The following is an 18471-nucleotide window of genomic DNA, read 5'->3' on the forward strand; positions in this document are numbered from 1 at the left end:
CCACAACCTTCCCGAGGCCAAGGCCAAACCTTAATATTGACTGAACCACATAACTCCGGGCCAGCCAACAACACAGCATCGCATTGATACCCTCAGACACCGCGCAATCCGACGCAATAACCTCAATCCCATTACCTTCGTGCGCTAATCCAATACAAACCACCACATCCCACGCGCATCCAACCACACCCCCGCCAATCCCGCACCCTCCACGCAACAATGCCCTCCTCCTGCAAAGACATCCGTACGTCCCCCCACCCCCCTCCTCCTCCCTCCCACACTAACCCACCCCAGGCGAAGCCCTCGCGCAATGCCTCCAGCAATCCGACTGCATAATGATCCAACGGAACACCCCAGCCGACTGTCTGCGTCCGCCGCTCATCGACACCCTGCCTACGCAGTGCCAGCAGCTTAAGAGGGGATACGGCGAGTGCAAGCGCGGGATGGTCGATATGCGCAAGCGGTTCCGCGGGAACCAGCCTATTGCGATGGGGAAGTTGGGAGAGCCGGAGAAGAAGAGCGGGCAGCTTTATGCTGGGAAGGCGGCGTTTGGGGGGGTCAAGGAGACGAGTGGCGATGAGCCGGAGCCGAGGGATTGGAGGGAGGTGGAGAATGAGAAGTTTAGGGAGGGGAAGGCGTAGGTTTTGGCTTGGGGCTTGGAAAATGGGTGTGCGAAAGAGGATAGGGTATAACATGGGCGGCGTTCTGAGGGAAAATATCACCTAGAGGCCGCTTTGCATTGCTGGCGTTCATACATCTTTGGATATACTGTACTATACATACTCACAACCGTGTACAATCAACAAGCGCGCAAGGCAATACGAGCGATTTATTCGGAATCAGACATGCCATGTGTTCCTTCCTACTATATCATCTATACACGATTTTGGTATTCGTACAGTTCCCGTTCACGTCTCAAAAGCAAAATCTAGCTCTTTCTCATTGCGCCTTCTTTCCCTTCGCTGCCGGTGGAGCACTGTACAACCACAACCCCACGAAGATAATCCACCCAACAACTGTGACTGCAACACCCGAGATCCATGGCCATGCGGCGCTGATGACCCAACTGCGTGGCCATTCGTCGTGTGCAAAGTGGCGTACAGTGACGGTTGTCTTGTCCTCGATGTTAGAGAGGAAGGGGCGACGGAACTCGACCAGGAAGTTGAAGATTCCATGCTGATCTGGCAGCTTGAAGGTCGTGGTGAAGACGCTGGATGAAGGATTCGTCTGAGTGCGCTCCAGATTCAGTCGGTGGAAGGGCGAGAGCATAGAGAACTCGAGCTGAACATCGTCACCGGTGGCGGGTACGAAGGGGACATACTCCTTCCACGACCATTCAGATAGCTCAATCGAGTAAGTCTAGGAGTAGTTAGTATATGATTCTCACTTTTGGCACAAAAAATCCACTTACAACAGTGTTCTTGACGCGGTAGATCTTGGGGTTCGTCAACGAAGCATTGGGTGTTTTCAACCCCTCTTCGTTGAGGAAATGCGTAACAGACTCCACCTTCAGGACTCCAACCTCATTGAAAGTCCATCCGGAGATCTCCTTCGCAAATGCCTCATTCGCAGCCGCAGCAACCTTGCCGCCAGCAACTTGGACCTTCCCCTTGAACCACTTATCCTCCAGCATCTCCGCTGCGCCCAAGACAGTGAATCTCGCTGAGTTGCGAGCCTGCATGGTGGTCACGAGAGACAGTTGCTGGCCAACCGCGAACGGGTCCTCAACAGCCTCAACCTCCTCCTTGGGATTGTATGAGTATGCCGTGCCGGGGGCGCGAAGGACGGGAGTCAGGTACGGGCTATCGTTGCCTAGAGTCTGGCCCACGCCGTGGGGGAACGCGATGACCTCGTTCTTGAGGATGCCGCCGAAGAAGTTGCGAACACCGGGGCGCACAGCGCTTGGGCGGGGAACGAGAACGACATCGTGGGATTCGGGGGCAGAGAGGCTGTCGTAGTTGAAGTGGTCGACCACTATCGAGTTGCGGTCGGTGGGGAGGTGGATATCAAGCTCAAGTAGAAGTGATACGAGAGCTGATGGTGTCGGGTTGGATGAGGAGAGGGTGAGCAGGATGTTGCCCTCGGTATTGATGAACTTCAACAAAGTTTGGGGAGTGAGATTGGGTCCCAGGCCTATTATAATTAGCACACAGCGGTCCAATGTCATTCAATGGGTGCTGACCTTTCGACTTGGATGGGAGGATGAGAAGGTGATCATAAGCTCTCTCGCCAAGCTCGAACAGCGCCAAACTATCACTCTTTGGCGATTCAAATGTAATATCAAAGCCCCGACCTACAATCACCCGAAAGTTAGCTGGAATCCAATTGTATCTGCCAGTTCTGTCTCCCAGCCGTGCGCTTACCTTTCAGGTCCCCAAAGAACTTAGAGTACTTCTCCTTCTCTGCAAGCTCCTCCAGTACCACCAGTAATCTGTTTCCACTGGTGCTAAGGGCACTGGCAATGCCTAGCAGCCCTAGAATGAGAAAAGACAGTAGCACCCTCATTGTCGTCGTTGTCTGGTTGCGCAATCAGAGCACCGTCAATCAGTGAGCTTGGGGAAACGTATGCGACTCGTATGCCAAGACCCAGTACCAACAGGGGTGGCAGAGCTAAAATATATATCACGTGATGTCACCAAATGCCCGAGCTTGGACATTCTTGCGGCTCCGTCAACGTCGTTCGAATAGTCAGGTTGTATCACGACGGCGTTCCTCCCCACTGATCCTCTCCAATTAGTCTGCGAACCTCTCAATCCAGGTGTGTATTACCCAGCTATAGCTGCACTATAGCTGCAGTTCCATTTATGCGTCGCAATTGCTGACCAGACTTGACGCAGACACGATGTCGGTGCCGCGCTTCTTTTCGCAGCCCCTCAAGTACCTGCACTGGGCTTCCATCGAGAAACCCGCCATCTTCTACTCCATCATCGTTGGCAGCATTGGTCCCGTTCTTGTTCTCACAGTACCAAAGATCAGACACCGCTTGGGCGATGGGCCGAGACCCCCGATTCCCTCGACATATCCTAGTACGTTCCTTCACCCTTCAATACGCACATACGTGTGACAATGAACGCCGAGCGATTGGTGGCTGCGGCCTCGTTGAAATTTGAAGAATTCCGTGCTAATTGATTTGCTTTAGTTCCCGCGGGTCCAAGGAAACAACTGAGCGGCTACGATGATTAGAGGCTTGGGGTTGTAGATATGGTGTTGGGGAATCCAAAGAGTGGTTGACAAGGGAACTGTTGTTTGTACATAAGGTTGGGAAAGCATACTTGGTGTGGAATTGAACTATTTCAGTTATGTTTTGCGCCTTCAGAATTGCTTCCAATGTTTTGGGGATGAAGTGACAAGGCGCTCCACTCGAAACAGTCCACCCACGGCAATTTCAACTATCACAATGGCTACAAATTAGCTACGGTCATTTTCCCTGCTATCAAGTAACCCGGTGTCAAGTTGCGAAGCTATTTGCTCAGTTGTTCAAATCGACCTTAGTATTTCAATCCACTCTTAAAATATTGAGCTCATGACCAAACAAGCACATATCTCTAGCTCTCCTCAATATTTCAGGGTATCACTGGTATGCTATTCTAATAGCTATATCTATATAGCTTTCATTCGCCCTGTTATCTGACAGCCTCAAGGGTGTAGAAATTGCGCACACTCGCTCGGATAGGACATACGGTGTCCGAGCTATCAGTGTGTGTCCAAAGGCGAGCTAAGCCTCGTGCCTCATGTTTCTCACTCGAGGTAGCCATATACCTCAGAGCGCCATATCCGGGACAATCATGAACCGATTCTTTTACCACAGGCACATCTTTGCCAGCAAACCCTAGTGCTGACGACTGTCCATGGCGAGCTTGTTTCTAGTAGGCTCCATGCCTCTGTGGCCAATTTAGCAGGTCTAACTTTCAGATCTCACGTAGTTCCAGGGTCATTCAATCCAACTCAAACATTTTGCTGCGGTACCAGATGGTATCTGAGAAATCGTCTCTGGACTGAGGCGAATCGTCTTTGGACTGAGGAAAAGGGAAGAGGCTCTCAAGGCTTTCGTAACAAGTCAGGATATCCGGATATACCTTAATGAAATCCCTACGCACTGTGTTAGTGGCGACAGATATGAACACTCTCTCGAGAACTTACTTCGATTCATCGGTTAGGCGTGAAAGGTCATTCCCAATAAGAACAGCTGGCGGGCCCTTCTTTCCAACTTCGTCATAGACGACTGGATAGCAGTGGATGGCGTATACCAACGAGCTGGAGTCGATGAGGTCAAATCCTTCGGGGCTCTCGAAAACTTTAAAGCCAAGAGACTGCAAAAATTCTTTATCGAGGAGAGAAAAGGCTGGATCTTGTGCTATCACGGGAATTTCCAATATCGCTGCCATTTGTCAGTATTATTCTCCTTAACCACCATCACGAAGAACCCACCTAAAGTTTTCCTAATCGTGGCCAACGCAGCCAACTGCGTAAAAGTAGTCCTCGAGAAATCCCCCATCCGCGTCTGAAACGACCCCAGTCCCATAATCACCACATTCTTGACCTGACTCTTCCCCTCATACGGCTGAACGAGCTTTATAAGCTCCTTGCAGGCGTTGCTCTCTTCCCATTTATCCTTTAGGCTCTCATATTTTGCCGTTACTTCTTCGAGGGTATAGATCACGACATCGAAGCCCCATTTCTTGATTTTTGCCTTAGTCGCGTCAGGCTTGATCGTTCGGCCGCCGACGACGTGGGCCCAGCCGTCTTCGTCTTCGATTATTGTGCGCTTCGTCCTGACGGCCTTGTTGGCGCGCTTGTTTTTCTTGGTCTTTGTAGCCGTCATCTTGTTAGGCGTATGTTTGGGGCCGAAGAATGTAGGCTTATGGAAGCTTACGCTGCCCTCGGAATACTTATTAAAATATCGGTTCTCAGGCAACCGTCGTGGTCGCGAGAGGGTAATTTTTTGGCTGGCAGAAATGGGGGGTCACCGCTCCACCGCCTTCAAATCCCACGTGATAAATCGCCAATCGCGGGGGAAGTAGCATCGACGTTACAGTGCCTATACAACTTCATGATAGAGGTAGATTCCTTATTTTGTATCAAGCTAATCAAGCAGAAGAAGATTTCATGTCATCATAATTTCGGTTATTAATCTAATTGTTTTGAACATGTCCCAGTTTCAACCCTTTCGCCCCCAACCCTAACCCAGTATTCGCCGTCTAATCCTCATGGTCCGTAGTCTTCACTATATCCGCCCATTCCTCCAACTCTTTAGCTTGCCTAGCCTGAACACCGGCAATTACTTTAACTGCATCGCTCCCAAGTGCCAACCTCAGGGGAAGCTTCTTCCCTGAAGCACGACCCGTGAGAGTCAATACCTCAATGATAACTGCCGCGCCCTTAACCGGATCACCAGGTTGGTTTCGATTGACCTTGACCAGCATATCCCTAACTGGGTCCATCATAGGCCTCAAATCGTCAATGACAGTTTTGCTCTGGATCTTCGCGTCCGAACCCAGGAAGTTCGTGCGGAAATACCCTGGATCGATCATCACGGCTTGGATACCTAGGTGAGCCTCCTCCTGGCGTAGTGCCTCAGTGATACCCACGAGAGCCATCTTGGATGCGCTGTAATATCCGTACCCAGCATCACTGTGCCATCCAGCAATAGACCCTAGGTTCGCAACGACCCCTTTCTTGGCCGCGCGCATGTATGGCAACACCGCACGAATTACGGCGGCATGGCCAAAAAAGTTTGTGCTGAATTGAGCGCGGATTTCGGCATCGCTTGCTTCCTCGACGGCTGCTTCTAAGATGTAGCCGGCATTGTTGATTAGATAGTCGATTGAGCCATAGGCGTCAATGGCATCTTTGGCGACCTTCTGGATCACGTCGTCGGGGGAGGTGATGTCGAGGGAGAGCGTCAGAGCGCCGAGTTTCTTGAGTTCACTGAGCTTTGATGCATTGCGAGCAGTGGCGACGACTTTATCACCGCGAGCGAGGGCTTGTCGAGCAATTTGGTCGCCGAAGCCTGACGAGCATCCGCTGATAAACCAAACAGCCATTGTAAGAGATGGGTGAAGTGGAGCTGTGCTGGTTTTTATAATGAAAGAGATGTGTATTTGAAGTTGTAGATATGAAATGTATCAGAAGTGTAGCTCTTGACGATATTCCGAGAATGAAACCATTATTGAAGACGAACAGACCTAACTATATATACCCGAGGTTTTCGAACTAGACCTTCGGAGAGAAGCATATCTCCTTGCATCTTGCATTAAAGTTCTTAGAACGATCGGTGTTAGCATCGGTATTACATCATACCCTGCATGAATGTTGTAAGGTTATTTTTCCCCGACACGCTTAAAGATGCTAAGAAACCGAGGGGTGGTTGCTGCAGGCGCTACTCCTATCGCCGGTGCGACTCGTCCATCAGCCATAACTCCGGTTAGCTCCACCAGAACCGAATAACGCTTAAAAATTATGCCTTGTATACAAGGCTGAATAAAATGCTGCCAGGATACACCCCTGCACGTGCCCTGGTGCCTTTTTGTTCTGGCTATCGTGGCTTAGTCATCCACAGCATCTAGACCGCCGCCTGGCACATCACAAGGCTGAGAGGAGAGGATGTCACTGCCCGCCTTCTCGTCCCCACAGATCACAAGGTGCATGTTCCAAGCTGCTTCGCCACCACACCCTCATAGCTTGAGAGTTAAATGTCCTTGGTCCCTGCCATGATATAGAACCAGTCCCTCTTTTGCTTGTATATTTCTACCCAACTCCCTCTGCCCGCTCCCTTCGTCACCGCCCGAAACGGTTGCCCCGCGATGTCTCAACCAGCACTGGACCTCTTCGTCCTCACCTACAACTGCGCCCACAACGCCATCGATGTGCCCAGTTTATCATCCACCCTCTTTAATGCGGTTGACCATGTGCCCGACCTCCTCATCATCTCCCTCCAGGAGATGAGCCCTCTCTCACACGGCCTAATCGGCGGCTCACTGCTCTCCCCTTTCTTCAGTCGCATATCCGAAGCTGTCGAGATCGCAGCGCGCAAGCTCTCCGGCGACTCCCCCGTTGCAGGCAGCAGCTCTAACTCGGAGCCGCGCATCTTCACAAATGTCGCGATCCGAAACATCGGGATGACGGGCATCATGGCGTTCTCCCGCGACGCGGCCGCGATACAAAATCTCCAGACAGGAGAGGTGGGGCTGGGTATCAGCTCTATGGGGAATAAAGGCGGTGTCGGGCTTCGCTTTACGTATGCGGATGCGAAGAGTGGGGGGGAGACGGAGCTCACGTTCGTTGCGGCGCATTTGGCGGCTATGGAGTGGGATTGGGAGCGGAGGAACGAGGATTGGAAGAATATCGTTAGACGGCTAGTCTTCACCCCAGCGGATGGGGGTGAGGGGGGAAATGCGGCAAGGGCAAGAGTGGGTAGTGAGGAGGCGCCGCTGCTTGGGGAGGGCGAGAGCGCCAATGGGATATACAAGCCAACGAGCCACTTGTTCGTCGCCGGGGATCTGAATTATCGCACGAGCGATACGAAGCCCGGGCCTGACGACCACGAAGTCTCGTTTCCGCAACCCCATGACACCGTGGAGAGTCCACGACACTACTCCCACCTTTTCAAACATGACCAACTCACTCGGGAGCGATTGGCTGGTAGGACTTTCCACGGCCTGAGCGAGGCACCTATCACCTTTCCCCCAACGTACAAGTTTGACGAGGGTCCATACTTGACTGCAGACGAGGATACGAAGGCGTGGGCATGGGCATCTCACCGTTGGCCCAGCTGGACAGACCGGGTTCTCTTCCTCGAGGCCCCTAAATGGATGGAGCGAAAAGACGGCAATGCAAAGATTGAAGTGCAGAAGTACGAACCGCTACCACTGTTCAAAACTAGCGATCATCGCGCTGTGCTTCTGAGCGTCAAGGTGCCGTTGGTGAGTATTCCGGAGCCGGATGAGGATGAAGACTCAACTAGCTCGGATCCACGCATCAACCCGCCGTTTGAGATTGATCCGGACTGGAGCACGGCTCGGGCGATAGCAAGGAAGGAGGAGTTGTTTGTAGGCGTAACTGGCTACATTACTGGAACGTGGGAGGGCCGGTGTATCATTGGCGGGACGGTTGCTGCATTGGTGGCGGGTTATTTCTTACTTCTTGCTGCGTTTGGAAATTAATTGTCTTATAACGTAGACGTGAAGATTCACGAGAAGGGTGGTAATGAGGTATAGGTAATGTGCCAAGAAGATTGTTGACGGTGGTCGCTGGTATATTCTAGAAGGGAGATACCACTCAATTTTTGCCAATGGCGAGAGACATATAGGGGCTCAGTGGCATTGGCCATGGCAGCCCGTTGATATTATACAGTATCCATTATATTACGAGAATAAACGAATGTTGTTGATATGCCAATATTCGTCCATATTGCCAAATAGCCTCGATTTGCGGCTTTACCAAGACAAACTCACAAGGCCCGTTGCTGCATGCTCATTCGCAAATACCCTCTATTTATTTTTAACCATGTTTTATACCACTATATTCTTACATTACCCCCCCACCTATGAACTCAACCACCTCAAATCAATCTGCTTCCTCCTCACCATCGGCGCCACAAACCCCACCCCAACCGCCAACCCCACAACTGTACTCACAAGCGCCACCTTATTAAACCCAGCCCCCAACACATCAAACGACAAACTCGGCATAATCCTCGTCCCAAACACATCAACCCCATACGCAAACACAACACTCGTACTCTCCAACAGCGCCGGCGCAACAATCACACCCCGCACCCCAACCACCTCGCGCTGGTGCGTCAGCACCCCGCGAGGATCAAAGTCAAGCTGCGGAATATACACCATCAGGCCCTCTTCGGCTGCTGCCGCCGCGGCGGCCTTGCTGCTAATATCGATTGGGCGGCGCGCATCGAGGAGGTTGCGGGGGAGTCCGATGATGGAGTTTGAACGCGGGAGCGTGGCCAGGATCTGGCGCGACGTGATGCCCTGGCGCGTCTGGGTGACGGTCATATGCGTGATAGGCTCGGGGATGATGTAGGCCTGCGAGATGACGTGGGGGAGGGTGAATCCCTCTGGCGACTCTGCAGGGTGGAGGCTGGAGAAGTTGGCGGCGGAGCCGAGGGGCCCGCGGTCGTTGGCGAGCTCGGATTCGTAGAGCTCGGCGATGAGGAGCTGGTAGCCTTGTGCTTCGGGGAGGGCGGACTCGGAGGTGGATGCGCTGGGAGAGGCGAAGAAGGAGTAGGCGAACCAGTTCTCGCTCAGGGTGGCGGTGATGGGCTGGGCGGTGTCGACGTTGGCGTGCGTGGTGGAGTAGAGGAGCGTGCCGGAGATCGAGTCGAGGAGGTAGAATGATGCGGTTGATTTTGCCTCTGCCACGGTGCTGATCAGGATGATGTTTGGGTTCAGGTACTTGTACAGCACGCTGCGGTCAGCGAGAGCACGCCCGATGGAGGCGACAGGATCGTGCGGGGGCCTGGCATTGACAGAGATGATTTTTTCACCAGCGACGGGCTTGAAGGTCCAAGTGACGGTTGAGATTGCGTTGTCTCCCTTGAGGGTGAATTGGACGCCATTGACCTCGCCATTTGCGCCGCGGACAACAAGAGAGTCCTTTGGTGCATAATCCTTAGGAATTGGTGGAGAGAGGCCTCCGGGTCCAATTGGAAGAAGCCACTTGCCCCAGGGGCTGTCTACCAGAGCGGTGCTTTGGATGTGCGATGGCTCGATAGGCGGTGATATATCAACGGTAGCTCCGCTAATGGTCATTATGATGATACACTCGCCTCCGCTTCCCATAATATTTGTAACGCCATTCTGGTTATCAACATAGATGCCCTTCACATCCCATTTCTCTCCAGCGGGGATCTCAAAGGCCTGGTGCGACCAGACGACAGCTCCCCTGGCGGCGGTATCAAGGCAATACACGCGTCCGCGCTCAGTTGCGACAATCACGAGTTTGCGGAATCCGAAGCCGTCTCTTGCCAACAAGCTTGTGGATACAGGGTTGGCGTCGCCGGGGAGGAGACTGGCGAGTATCCGCTTCGGCAGCTGTTGCAAATGTCCAGGCAGATACTGGAGCTCGGTGACATGGCGAGCGAGTCTGTGGAAATAAGCTTGGAGCGGGTTGCTATGCGCCTCCACATCCAAAGCCTCGGCCAAGCTTTCCTCCTCTGGAATCTCTGCAAAGGCAGCGGCGACAGATCCGGAAAGTCCCTCAGCGCGCGCCCAGTCGGGCACTCCGTTGCGAATCATAATCCAGTTTTGGTTGGTAGTCAGGACAGCAGAGCGGACGGCGTAAGTATCAGCAGTCTTGCTGACAACCTCGGCAACACCGTAGGAAGCTCTGCCAGCGCCGGGCTCGGATGCCAGCGGGAACTTTTGGAGCACACCGTGGGAGTTCGATGACAGAATTGTAACCTCGTCGTCCGTGATCCGAGTGAAGAAGACATTTGCATCCCTGGAGCTTGTCGCAAACGAACCAGGACCAGCAAGCTTGGGGAGGTGATAACCCTCGTTCACAGTTGCAGCCGCGATGTCCACATGGTACACATCAGCCCAATGGCTCGTCGCCGTCTGGCTGTGAACCAAGAAATGGGGCTTAGACTGGATCAAATGCGGCGCGTGAATGACGACCTTTGTCAGCTCCTCTGGAGTTTTGCTCAACGAGAGACTGTGAACCGCTTGTGTGCCAAGAATGTTGACCTTCAGGGTCTTCAGATCACGATCAGCCCATGCCACAATCGGCGCAGCAACGTTCGCACCGACGAAGAGCACATCCTCCCGGGTATGCACATCCACCTTGCTCGCCAAAGTATGCTCGTTCACCTTCTTCCCCGTAACCGGATCCAAGCTGGTGACCTTGATGTTATACCCACCCCACGCCCCATGCAGACTGATCACAAACACACTCTTCGTATCCGTGCTAACCTGCACCGGCACCGCCCCCTTCTCCCCCTCCACCTCCCACTTCACCGCCCCCGTATTCCCATCCAGGCGTCTAACCACCCCTCCCTTCACCCCCTCAAACAGCACCAGCGCATCCTTCTCCTCCCCCTCCGTGCCCAGGACCTCCACATCCCTCGCCTTGCCCACAAACTCATTCCCCCACACCTCCCTCCCCGTCACCGCATCCCACGAATTCACATATCCCCCCAACGCACTAAGCACCCTCTTCTCGCCCTCCACACCACGAAGGTACCCATCCACCCTCCCCCCCGCCTCAAACTCATTCGTACGATTCGCCTTCGCAGCCAGAAACTGGCGCCACACCAGCGCTCCCGTGCCGGGGTTGACGGCTCCCAGCACACCGAGGTCGCTGAGGGTGTAGAGGAGCGACGCGGACTTGGGATCGGCGTGCGGGCGGTGGAAGAATGTCGTGCTGGGGAGGGGGAGGCCCAGGAGCGCGTGGTGGAAGTCGGTGGTGTAGGCTTCGTCGGCGAAGACGGCGGTGGTGGGGGGGAGGAGGGAGAGCGCGAGGGAGAGGAGGACTAGTGGTGATGAGGCGCGCATTTTTGGTGAGTTGGTGAGGCGTGCTGCCTCTGCGTGGTTTGGGGAGCTGGAGAGCTTGGGGGGGAGCTGTGCATTGGAGATGATGTATGTCGTGAGGGTACGGCGGCCGGGAGGGGACGGTGGTGCGGTGACAGGGGTGACGTACTATGCTGGCTAAAAATCTAAAGGGGGACTGGAGGTGGCAGGTGTGATTACAGCAACTGTAATCAAAATAAAGGCTTTCAATTACTAGAGGCTATTATTGTCACATTGGTTACTCAATAATACAAATAGGGGGACAGATATCATCAGCTTAAACTTTCCAAAAAAAAAATAGTGGTGTTCATAGTCTCTATTATTCGTGCCATGTAATATTATAAATTTATAAATAATCTCCAACCACGACCAAGTAAATAAAGACTCATATAATGAAGAAGAATCCATCATCCATTCCTATCTAATCACCAAATATAAACCGGGCCCCCCCTCATCCCGCATCATGAAGGCAACCAAAAGCCTCTATACTCAAAAAATTAACCCGCCTCCCCAACCCAAATCGGTAAAAAACACGAACTAAAACGCCGTGGTATCTACACATATGAATCTCCTCATGACATGATATCTGCATAAAACGCGTCCCTCTCTCATCATCATCGCATGCCCCTCCGCATCACGACTATTTGTTGCATCCATCCCTCCTCTTGATATTCGAAGGCGACAAGCATTACTCCCTCTGCCCCTCATTAAGCACCAACTCCACAACCAGCTGACAGTTCGCCATCTCCGGATGCGCCATCGCCACCTTCAGCGACCTCCTCGCCATCGTACTCGCGCCCTGCACCCCGTAATCCAGACACCTAACGTCCTTCCCCGCGATGATCTGTCTCAGGCGGCCATTCTCCGCGTTCCGCACCTCGACGAAGTCCGTGTCGAAGAGGATCAGGTACGCGCCGAACATGGCGGCCGACTTGGCCTTGCCGACGAACTCGAGGACCACGCTGCGCGAGACCTCGCCGTGCTTGTCGATGTAGACGCCGCAGTCCTGGTAGCAGAGGAGGAACTCGGCGTCGGAGAGGCGGAACATGCCTAGCGGCTTCTGGTCTTTGAGACGGTCGGCTATGGATGCGATGTTGGGCTGGTTGGGGTCGGGGATGCTCATCGTAATCTTCTTGTCTAGTGTGAGGAGCTCGAATCCCTTGATTGTGCAGACGGCGATGTAGGAGTGGAAGAGATTAATACCGAAGCATTCCACGGGGATATAGAACTCGTCGAACTCGCGGAAGAACTCAGTTGTGCCGCCACCCGTCTTGGATCGCCCGAAAAGTTTCGATTTCTTCTCAGACGATTTCTGGAAGACAGGCTCCAACACCTTGAATGTAGATGAGGACGAAGTTGCGATGTTTCCGCGCCCTTTGTAGAAGACGAGTGTGCGATCCTTCATCCGCGCCGTGGCGAAGAAGGAGACTTCGCGGGAGCCGGAGATCTTCTGCGGAGCGCGGCGCGCTGAGTCGTGCTGCGGTGCTGGGAAGTTGGAGACGGGGACGACGGAATCGAGGTGATAGGCGATGAGAGATTTATCGGATAAGACGAGGCAGATAGAGAAATCCTCGAGGACTGCTATCTGAGTAATGCGACTCGCCTGTATAGACTGTGGAAGTAATTAGTATGCTATTCCGACCGCATATGGCTGGAAATCAACTTACTCTTGTCCATCCTCGGGGGTTGTTGACCTCCGATATGTAGACCCCGTTATCCGCACCAATAGCAACCATAGATTTGCCGTACATGGCGAATGCTGTCGCGCAATTGACTTGTGTTCGGCAAACCGGGGACTGTCTTGCATGGCCATACTCCCGCTCGATATCTTTAATTGCCCTGTCCAACGGCGTTCCAACGACTGGAATCCCAGCACTGCTCCTTCCACCAGCCTGCATTGGATCGATGGCGAATGCAGTGTCGGCTAGAACCTTTAGCCGGAAAGGCTCCGCGTTTTGAGAAAAGAGCGATGCAGCATGGCGTTCCTTGGCCCACATAATCTTCTCACACCATTCCTGCCGATTCTGGGCGCTGGGTGCATACAGTGTATGCACTTCCTGAGACCCGAGATGCTTGATTCGGAATGGAAACATGGATCGTGCATCAAATTCACCAGTTGTGTTGGAAGAAACTTTCGACATCGAACTCAATGACGTGTTAGTCGAGGCGTGGTCTAACGGAGGGCGGTCTGATGCCGTAGATGCCCGGGTAATCCTTGAGTCTGAAGTCGAAGGAGCCGATCTCGTAACTGTCGTTACACTACCCAACCCCTTAGATTTCACGACCGCTTCATCGTTTGTGCTTTCTAGCACGAGAAGTTGCATCGGTATAGGCTTTTAGATGGTTAGAGAGTTGGATAAGGTGAGGGGTGATGGTTTTCTTACCTGTTTCGAAATATCGAAAACCTCCTTGTTTTTCAGGCCTGAACTGTCGCGTTGAACAACAGCCTTGGCTAGCACGAGGTAATGATCAAACAGAATAGCACGGGTTTCCAGCCAGTTGAAGCGACTACTACCAGGCCGTTGCAGGTCTCCTTGTAGGATAAGTTGCCGGCCAAGATGATCCAAGTGAAGATCAACACGCCTAAACCCGGGGCGCATGAATAGCTTTGTCTGCAATTCTTGCATCTCGATCTTCTTATTCTCTTCATTGACCTTTTCATCACAGGCGAGAGTCATATCATCTACTTCCCTGATGGCGATTATGAGGTTGCTTTTCTCTTCGCTGTCAACATATGTATGCTTAAGAACTTCTTTTAGCAGTAAAGTATACTGCTGCAGTCGCTTCAATGGCGCGAAGAGATAGGTATCCCACCCCAGACGATCAGATACTTTGTTGCTCTGTGCTTGGTCGAGGAACTGGCGGAAGAGTACATTCTTTTCCATCTCCCTCCGCACTAAATAAGTGGCATTTGGATAGCTCGCAGCATAATCCAAATATACCTGGCTCGCTCGTCGTTTCCACTCACGGAAGATGCTACTAAATCCTGTAACCCATGGGCCTTCCTCCTGTTGGCGGTACTTGAGTTGTGCCAGCAAATGGTTCATGTTGACATTCTTGACAGCCTCTGCCCTACCGAAGACCTGTTGGATGAACCGAGGAAGTTTGACCTGGCCAATAATCGGCGGTTGCCAGGCCTGAAGCTCATCTCTATAAATCGTCCGCAAGACATCCAATTGCACCATGAATTTATCCTCGGACATGATAATTTCGTGAAGATTGTTCTGCCGGAGCACCTCCTTGCTATCTGCCGCATCAATCTGCAACTTGGTGAGCTTGAAGAACTCATGCCAGGGCTCGGCTCGTTTCGCCGGTGCCATTTTCTGCGCATGCAGGTTGATCTTCTTCAGAGTCCGATGACAGTGATGGGAGTAGCAGCGGCCGTGAATCTCGTGCTCGTGAACCTTCGGAGAGTAACAGCCAGAACCGCTCATCTGCCAGAGAACTCCGGATATTTCCCCAGGGCCAAACTTGACCCATTCCTCGTCTTCTACCAACACGCTGGCCTGCAGCATATCGTTCACGACGACGGCGCTTATCACTTCTGCATCAGCAGTGTTCATCGTAGGTACTTTGTGCGTGAATAGGGCAACGAGCAAGTCTTGAATGGACTTCACACGCAGGTCAGCTTCTCCGTCCCCTGACTCCCCGCAGTACATTTCCCGGATCCAGTCGGCAATGCCGCTCAACGCCCACGGCTCTCTGCACTTCTTGTAGTCGGACGACCTGAGATTTTCGGGCGTGGCCTTCTTTCGTCGACCTGGTGGGAGTGCTGGCAGGTCAAGAGGCGTTGTCGATTGCGGCGTTCCTGCATCAAATCCATCGACGCCGTGGCCTCTCAGAGCGCGCTGTCTGGCTTGGCGCTCCTCGGCATCCGTCCTTGAGCGCATAGGGGGGACCACGAGAGGGGTGCTACTATGGCTTGTCAACGATGCCGATCTGGGTACAAACTGTCCTCCTGGGTTGAGAAGATCCTGGGTTGCATACGATTCGGGGCCATCCGGAGGGTACATTTGGGATGTCCTCTGTGGGTCCTGTTGTTGGTTCGGTGGGTTACGGTATGATCCAGCAGGGAGCAATTGCGGCGTCCTGTTTTCACTTAAAGAAGGAACCGCTGGCAAGGGTCGATTGTGGGCAGATGCTGCTGAAATGCCGGGATGGTAGGGGATATCCGGAAACTCCTCCCTCGACGGGCTGTCGCTTCCTGACCTTCCACTGAGACGTGACTCGGTCGTCAAGCGGGACCCAAGCGATGATCTCTCATCACCCTCGTCAAAACTACGCCGGTGCTGTTGTTGTAGGGCTGGAATTTCTGCTCCTGGGTCGTGAGTAGGGGGGAACGGATGGTGTATGTCATCGCTAGGTATATGATGGTAAGTCAAGCCTCCAAGCACAGATGCTGTCGGAGGGGCGTACGCTTCCCGTCCGCGCATGTCTGGCAAAGGGCGGCTTTCGTCTTGCATCTCATCCCGAACTGCAATGTCGTTTCCGTACGACATCGGTACATTAAGACCCCCACCAAGCATCGTGAGATCCATCCCCACCGCATAATTATCACTGTCGCTGCTGGCATCCTGGGATGCCTCTTGAGGCCGTTGTTGGGAATAAAGCCCAAATGATCCCATGCTACCTCTGTTGGCCTGATTGGCCTCTTCCTCTTCGGCTAACTTCAATGCCAAAACCCCAGAAGCAGCTTCCGCCTCATCACTGTCTTCGAATTCGTACATCTGCTCGGAAGTCTGGCCAGCTGTTGGTGTTCGCGCCTCAGAACCTAAACCATTGGGGTGGTCGCCGAATTCATTATCGAGTAGGTCTCCACTCATTGGAGCGTGCGGTTGGCTTATTTGAGTCCTGTTAACAGTATTTACCCCAATAGCAGCCTCAATCTCTTGGAACATCAGCTCCTGTGCCCTGGCTTCAGTAGATAGTCTATCCTGATCATCATCGAACGGGTCTGTGTCCTCGATAGCAGGAGCAGTTGGGAGTGCGCGACCAGTTGGATGCCGTCGAAGCTGACTGATGTGTTGCACGTCATTCTCCACTGGGACTGGTTGGGGCGGGTTGCTGTTGCTTGAGGCGCGGCTGGGTCTGCCTCCATACGCATCGGCACCGAAGTCGTCATATGCAGCAGAGTATGATGGGCCCATAGGCATTTGCGTAACTGCTGGGTATGGGGATGGGTTGCTCTGCGCTCTGTAATCATTGGTAGACCCGTATGTAGTCCCGTTGGCAGGGTACGTCGGCGCTGGGGGCGGAGCTGAGTACTGAGCCGGTTTGGGAGGGAGAGGTGCAGGTAGCGACGGGGTATATGAAGGCTCATAGGCGGGTTCATAGGAGGTCTCATATGCGGGTTGAGTAGGCACTCGGTTGGGGACTTGTGGCGCAGCTCCATATTGCTGAGACTGAGGAATCTGGGGGGACCAATATGGACTCGCTTGAATAGGCGGGCTATTGAATGTTTGGTTCTGTTGTGGAATAGGAGATGCTCCATAACTCGGTCCTTGTTGCATATAAGGGGATTGCGCGGGTGGCCGCGGCGGCACCGGGGGTTGCTGTGTCTGGTACGCGGCCGGGACATAGGGGTGGTGGTGCGAAGAAACACTTTGGCTGCTGTATAATTGAGGATTATAATTAGGCGTCTGAACATGCGCTTGGCTCTGCGACTGCGTCCGTGGAAAGTGCTGTGGGTTGTATGCTGACGGTGTACTCGGGGTTTGCGGCACTCCACCGCCCTGTCCTGCGTACATCTGGTTCGTATACTGGGAAGGCTGTGGACTATATGGTGGTCGCTCCGGGGATCGATGGCCCCTGCCGGACCCATCTAGATATAGTTCGTCTTGTCCTCCTCCATGTGATCTTTGGCTCCCATAATGGTTTTGTTGCGCGTAAGCGTTTGGCTGCGCCGGCGGTGGCCGTGTGCCATTCGTATTGTCGAAGAACTGGGCATCATCGCCGTTGTCGAAGCTTGACTGTCGCTGCAAGCCAAGGCCTGCATTCTGAACTGGCTGCTGGCCTCCATATTGTTGCGGAGGGACGTGGCCATATCTATGCTGTCCGTTTTGGCGGAAAGACATCTTGGATAGGTCTTAGTTTCGAGGTATGCGGGGTTTCGTGACCATCGACGCTCCCGATCTCTCCATCGGCTTGCTGCACAATGAGCAGTTTACTTCAAACTATTGCCGTGAGAGCGCCCATTAATGTTCTGGTAGTCGTTGGGATCTCCGCGGGCGCGCGATGGCGACAAAGCGTCTATTCTGAGGTGTCGCGCGACGTCGTTGAGCCTCAGCTATGCGACAGCGGGAGCACTCGGACTGAAAGCACGACAACGAGGTGCTGGGTTTCTCGTAAATGTGCAACTAGCCTGCTGCAAACGAGAGATCAATTCAAGCCACTGTGAGTTGCTCTAACAAGCCTAGAGCACGTTGGAAGAGACGTTGTGATTCTCTAACGACTCCCTTCACACAATTGAACTTGAACTGCGAAGCTGATGTTGCGGTTGACCGGGGGTGATAACGTGGCCAATGGCCTTCAACCACGGAAAGATGTGTGGCGGTGCGTAAGGCTTCCCTCTCCCCACTATCCCTTCCTACAGGTGCTACGGAGTACATACATCGAACACGACCACAAATGTTTAACACGGCCACAATGAAGTACAGAATGTATCTTTTGTCAATACGTTCGTGCCTGTCTGATGCTGGAGATTAATAAAGGGTAAAAGAACGTGGAGATATTAACTCGTCGACATCTTGGCACCCTTTGGCCGTTTGAAACAAGCAGCCCAGAGAATCCTACGGTTCCTACGAACCTGCCCAATTCGACCTTGTCGCAGGGTACAGTAGGCCAAGAATCAATACGAGCACCATTCGACAGAGCCAAGGCGAGAGACAGTGTGATGTTTATTTGGCCTGAGTCAGATCGATCGAAGCCCATGCATGGCACCCCAGAG

The 18471-nt window shown here is 53.1% G+C and overlaps 8 protein-coding genes across 8 annotated transcripts; 3 read left to right on the plus strand and 5 right to left on the minus strand.

Moving 5' to 3' along the window:
- Positions 1–47: 47 nt before the first annotated feature.
- VE01_08793 (uncharacterized protein) lies at positions 48–837 on the plus strand. The gene is made up of 2 exons (XM_018278212.2): positions 48–244; positions 295–837. Exons 1-2 carry the CDS (start codon positions 220–222, stop codon positions 639–641), a joined length of 372 nt encoding a protein of 123 aa, XP_018127114.1. The 5' UTR covers positions 48–219; the 3' UTR covers positions 642–837.
- On the minus strand, positions 743–2547 carry WBP1 (oligosaccharyl transferase glycoprotein complex, beta subunit). Its single transcript, XM_018278213.2, has 4 exons — positions 2364–2547; positions 2183–2293; positions 1412–2133; positions 743–1359 (listed from the first exon to the last, which is right to left on the minus strand). Exons 1-4 carry the CDS (start codon positions 2503–2505, stop codon positions 940–942), a joined length of 1395 nt encoding a protein of 464 aa, XP_018127117.1. The 5' UTR covers positions 2506–2547; the 3' UTR covers positions 743–939.
- A 152-nt stretch (positions 2548–2699) lies between these two features.
- On the plus strand, positions 2700–3283 carry VE01_08795 (uncharacterized protein). Its single transcript, XM_018278214.2, has 3 exons — positions 2700–2758; positions 2838–3026; positions 3140–3283. The coding sequence occupies exons 2-3, from the start codon at positions 2843–2845 to the stop codon at positions 3181–3183; spliced, it is 228 nt and encodes a 75-aa protein (XP_018127116.1). The 5' UTR covers positions 2700–2758; positions 2838–2842; the 3' UTR covers positions 3184–3283.
- Positions 3284–3352: 69 nt separating this feature from the next.
- On the minus strand, positions 3353–4921 carry VE01_08796 (uncharacterized protein). Its single transcript, XM_059464007.1, has 3 exons — positions 4429–4921; positions 4141–4378; positions 3353–4089 (listed from the first exon to the last, which is right to left on the minus strand). Exons 1-3 carry the CDS (start codon positions 4820–4822, stop codon positions 3936–3938), a joined length of 786 nt encoding a protein of 261 aa, XP_059319411.1. The 5' UTR covers positions 4823–4921; the 3' UTR covers positions 3353–3935.
- A 204-nt stretch (positions 4922–5125) lies between these two features.
- On the minus strand, positions 5126–6458 carry VE01_08797 (uncharacterized protein). Its single transcript, XM_018278216.2, has one exon. It carries the CDS (start codon positions 6042–6044, stop codon positions 5199–5201), a length of 846 nt encoding a protein of 281 aa, XP_018127118.1. The 5' UTR covers positions 6045–6458; the 3' UTR covers positions 5126–5198.
- A 155-nt stretch (positions 6459–6613) lies between these two features.
- Positions 6614–8396, plus strand: VE01_08798 (uncharacterized protein). Its single transcript, XM_018278217.2, has one exon. The coding sequence runs from the start codon at positions 6804–6806 to the stop codon at positions 8160–8162; it is 1359 nt and encodes a 452-aa protein (XP_018127111.1). The 5' UTR covers positions 6614–6803; the 3' UTR covers positions 8163–8396.
- Positions 8380–11700, minus strand: VE01_08799 (uncharacterized protein). Its single transcript, XM_018278218.2, has one exon. It carries the CDS (start codon positions 11508–11510, stop codon positions 8544–8546), a length of 2967 nt encoding a protein of 988 aa, XP_018127110.1. The 5' UTR covers positions 11511–11700; the 3' UTR covers positions 8380–8543.
- Positions 11701–11825: 125 nt separating this feature from the next.
- VE01_08800 (uncharacterized protein) lies at positions 11826–18014 on the minus strand. The gene is made up of 3 exons (XM_018278219.2): positions 13910–18014; positions 13193–13858; positions 11826–13137 (listed from the first exon to the last, which is right to left on the minus strand). The coding sequence occupies exons 1-3, from the start codon at positions 17597–17599 to the stop codon at positions 12214–12216; spliced, it is 5280 nt and encodes a 1759-aa protein (XP_018127088.1). The 5' UTR covers positions 17600–18014; the 3' UTR covers positions 11826–12213.
- Between the last annotated feature and the right edge of the window lie 457 nt (positions 18015–18471).

Source organism: Pseudogymnoascus verrucosus (genome assembly GCF_001662655.1).
Source record: "Pseudogymnoascus verrucosus strain UAMH 10579 unplaced genomic scaffold scaffold_49, whole genome shotgun sequence".
Classification (NCBI taxonomy): Eukaryota; Fungi; Ascomycota; class Leotiomycetes; order Thelebolales; family Thelebolaceae; genus Pseudogymnoascus; species Pseudogymnoascus verrucosus.

Excerpts from the sequence above, each read along its gene's own strand:
- VE01_08797 (XM_018278216.2), bottom strand. The coding sequence starts at position 6,044 with ATGGCTGTTTGGTTTATCAGCGGATGCTCGTCAGGCTTCGGCGACCAA.
- VE01_08795 (XM_018278214.2), top strand. The coding sequence starts at position 2,843 with ATGTCGGTGCCGCGCTTCTTTTCGCAGCCCCTCAAGTACCTGCACTGG. Across the intron at positions 3,027-3,139 it reads GATTCCCTCGACATATCCTA|TTCCCGCGGGTCCAAGGAAA; the intron begins GTACGTTCCTTC and ends GATTTGCTTTAG.
- VE01_08793 (XM_018278212.2), top strand. The coding sequence starts at position 220 with ATGCCCTCCTCCTGCAAAGACATCC. Across the intron at positions 245-294 it reads CTCCTCCTGCAAAGACATCC|GCGAAGCCCTCGCGCAATGC; the intron begins GTACGTCCCCCC and ends AACCCACCCCAG.
- VE01_08796 (XM_059464007.1), bottom strand. The coding sequence starts at position 4,822 with ATGACGGCTACAAAGACCAAGAAAAACAAGCGCGCCAACAAGGCCGTC. Across the intron at positions 4,379-4,428 it reads CACGATTAGGAAAACTTTAG|CGATATTGGAAATTCCCGTG; the intron begins GTGGGTTCTTCG and ends GACAAATGGCAG. Across the intron at positions 4,090-4,140 it reads CGCCTAACCGATGAATCGAA|GGATTTCATTAAGGTATATC; the intron begins GTAAGTTCTCGA and ends CACAGTGCGTAG.
- VE01_08798 (XM_018278217.2), top strand. The coding sequence starts at position 6,804 with ATGTCTCAACCAGCACTGGACCTCTTCGTCCTCACCTACAACTGCGCC.
- VE01_08799 (XM_018278218.2), bottom strand. The coding sequence starts at position 11,510 with ATGCGCGCCTCATCACCACTAGTCCTCCTCTCCCTCGCGCTCTCCCTC.
- VE01_08800 (XM_018278219.2), bottom strand. The coding sequence starts at position 17,599 with ATGTCTTTCCGCCAAAACGGACAGCATAGATATGGCCACGTCCCTCCG. Across the intron at positions 13,859-13,909 it reads TTTTCGATATTTCGAAACAG|CCTATACCGATGCAACTTCT; the intron begins GTAAGAAAACCA and ends ACCATCTAAAAG. Across the intron at positions 13,138-13,192 it reads ACCCCCGAGGATGGACAAGA|TCTATACAGGCGAGTCGCAT; the intron begins GTAAGTTGATTT and ends TTACTTCCACAG.
- WBP1 (XM_018278213.2), bottom strand. The coding sequence starts at position 2,505 with ATGAGGGTGCTACTGTCTTTTCTCATTCTAGGGCTGCTAGGCATTGCC. Across the intron at positions 2,294-2,363 it reads GTTCTTTGGGGACCTGAAAG|GTCGGGGCTTTGATATTACA; the intron begins GTAAGCGCACGG and ends GGGTGATTGTAG. Across the intron at positions 2,134-2,182 it reads CCTCCCATCCAAGTCGAAAG|GCCTGGGACCCAATCTCACT; the intron begins GTCAGCACCCAT and ends TAATTATAATAG.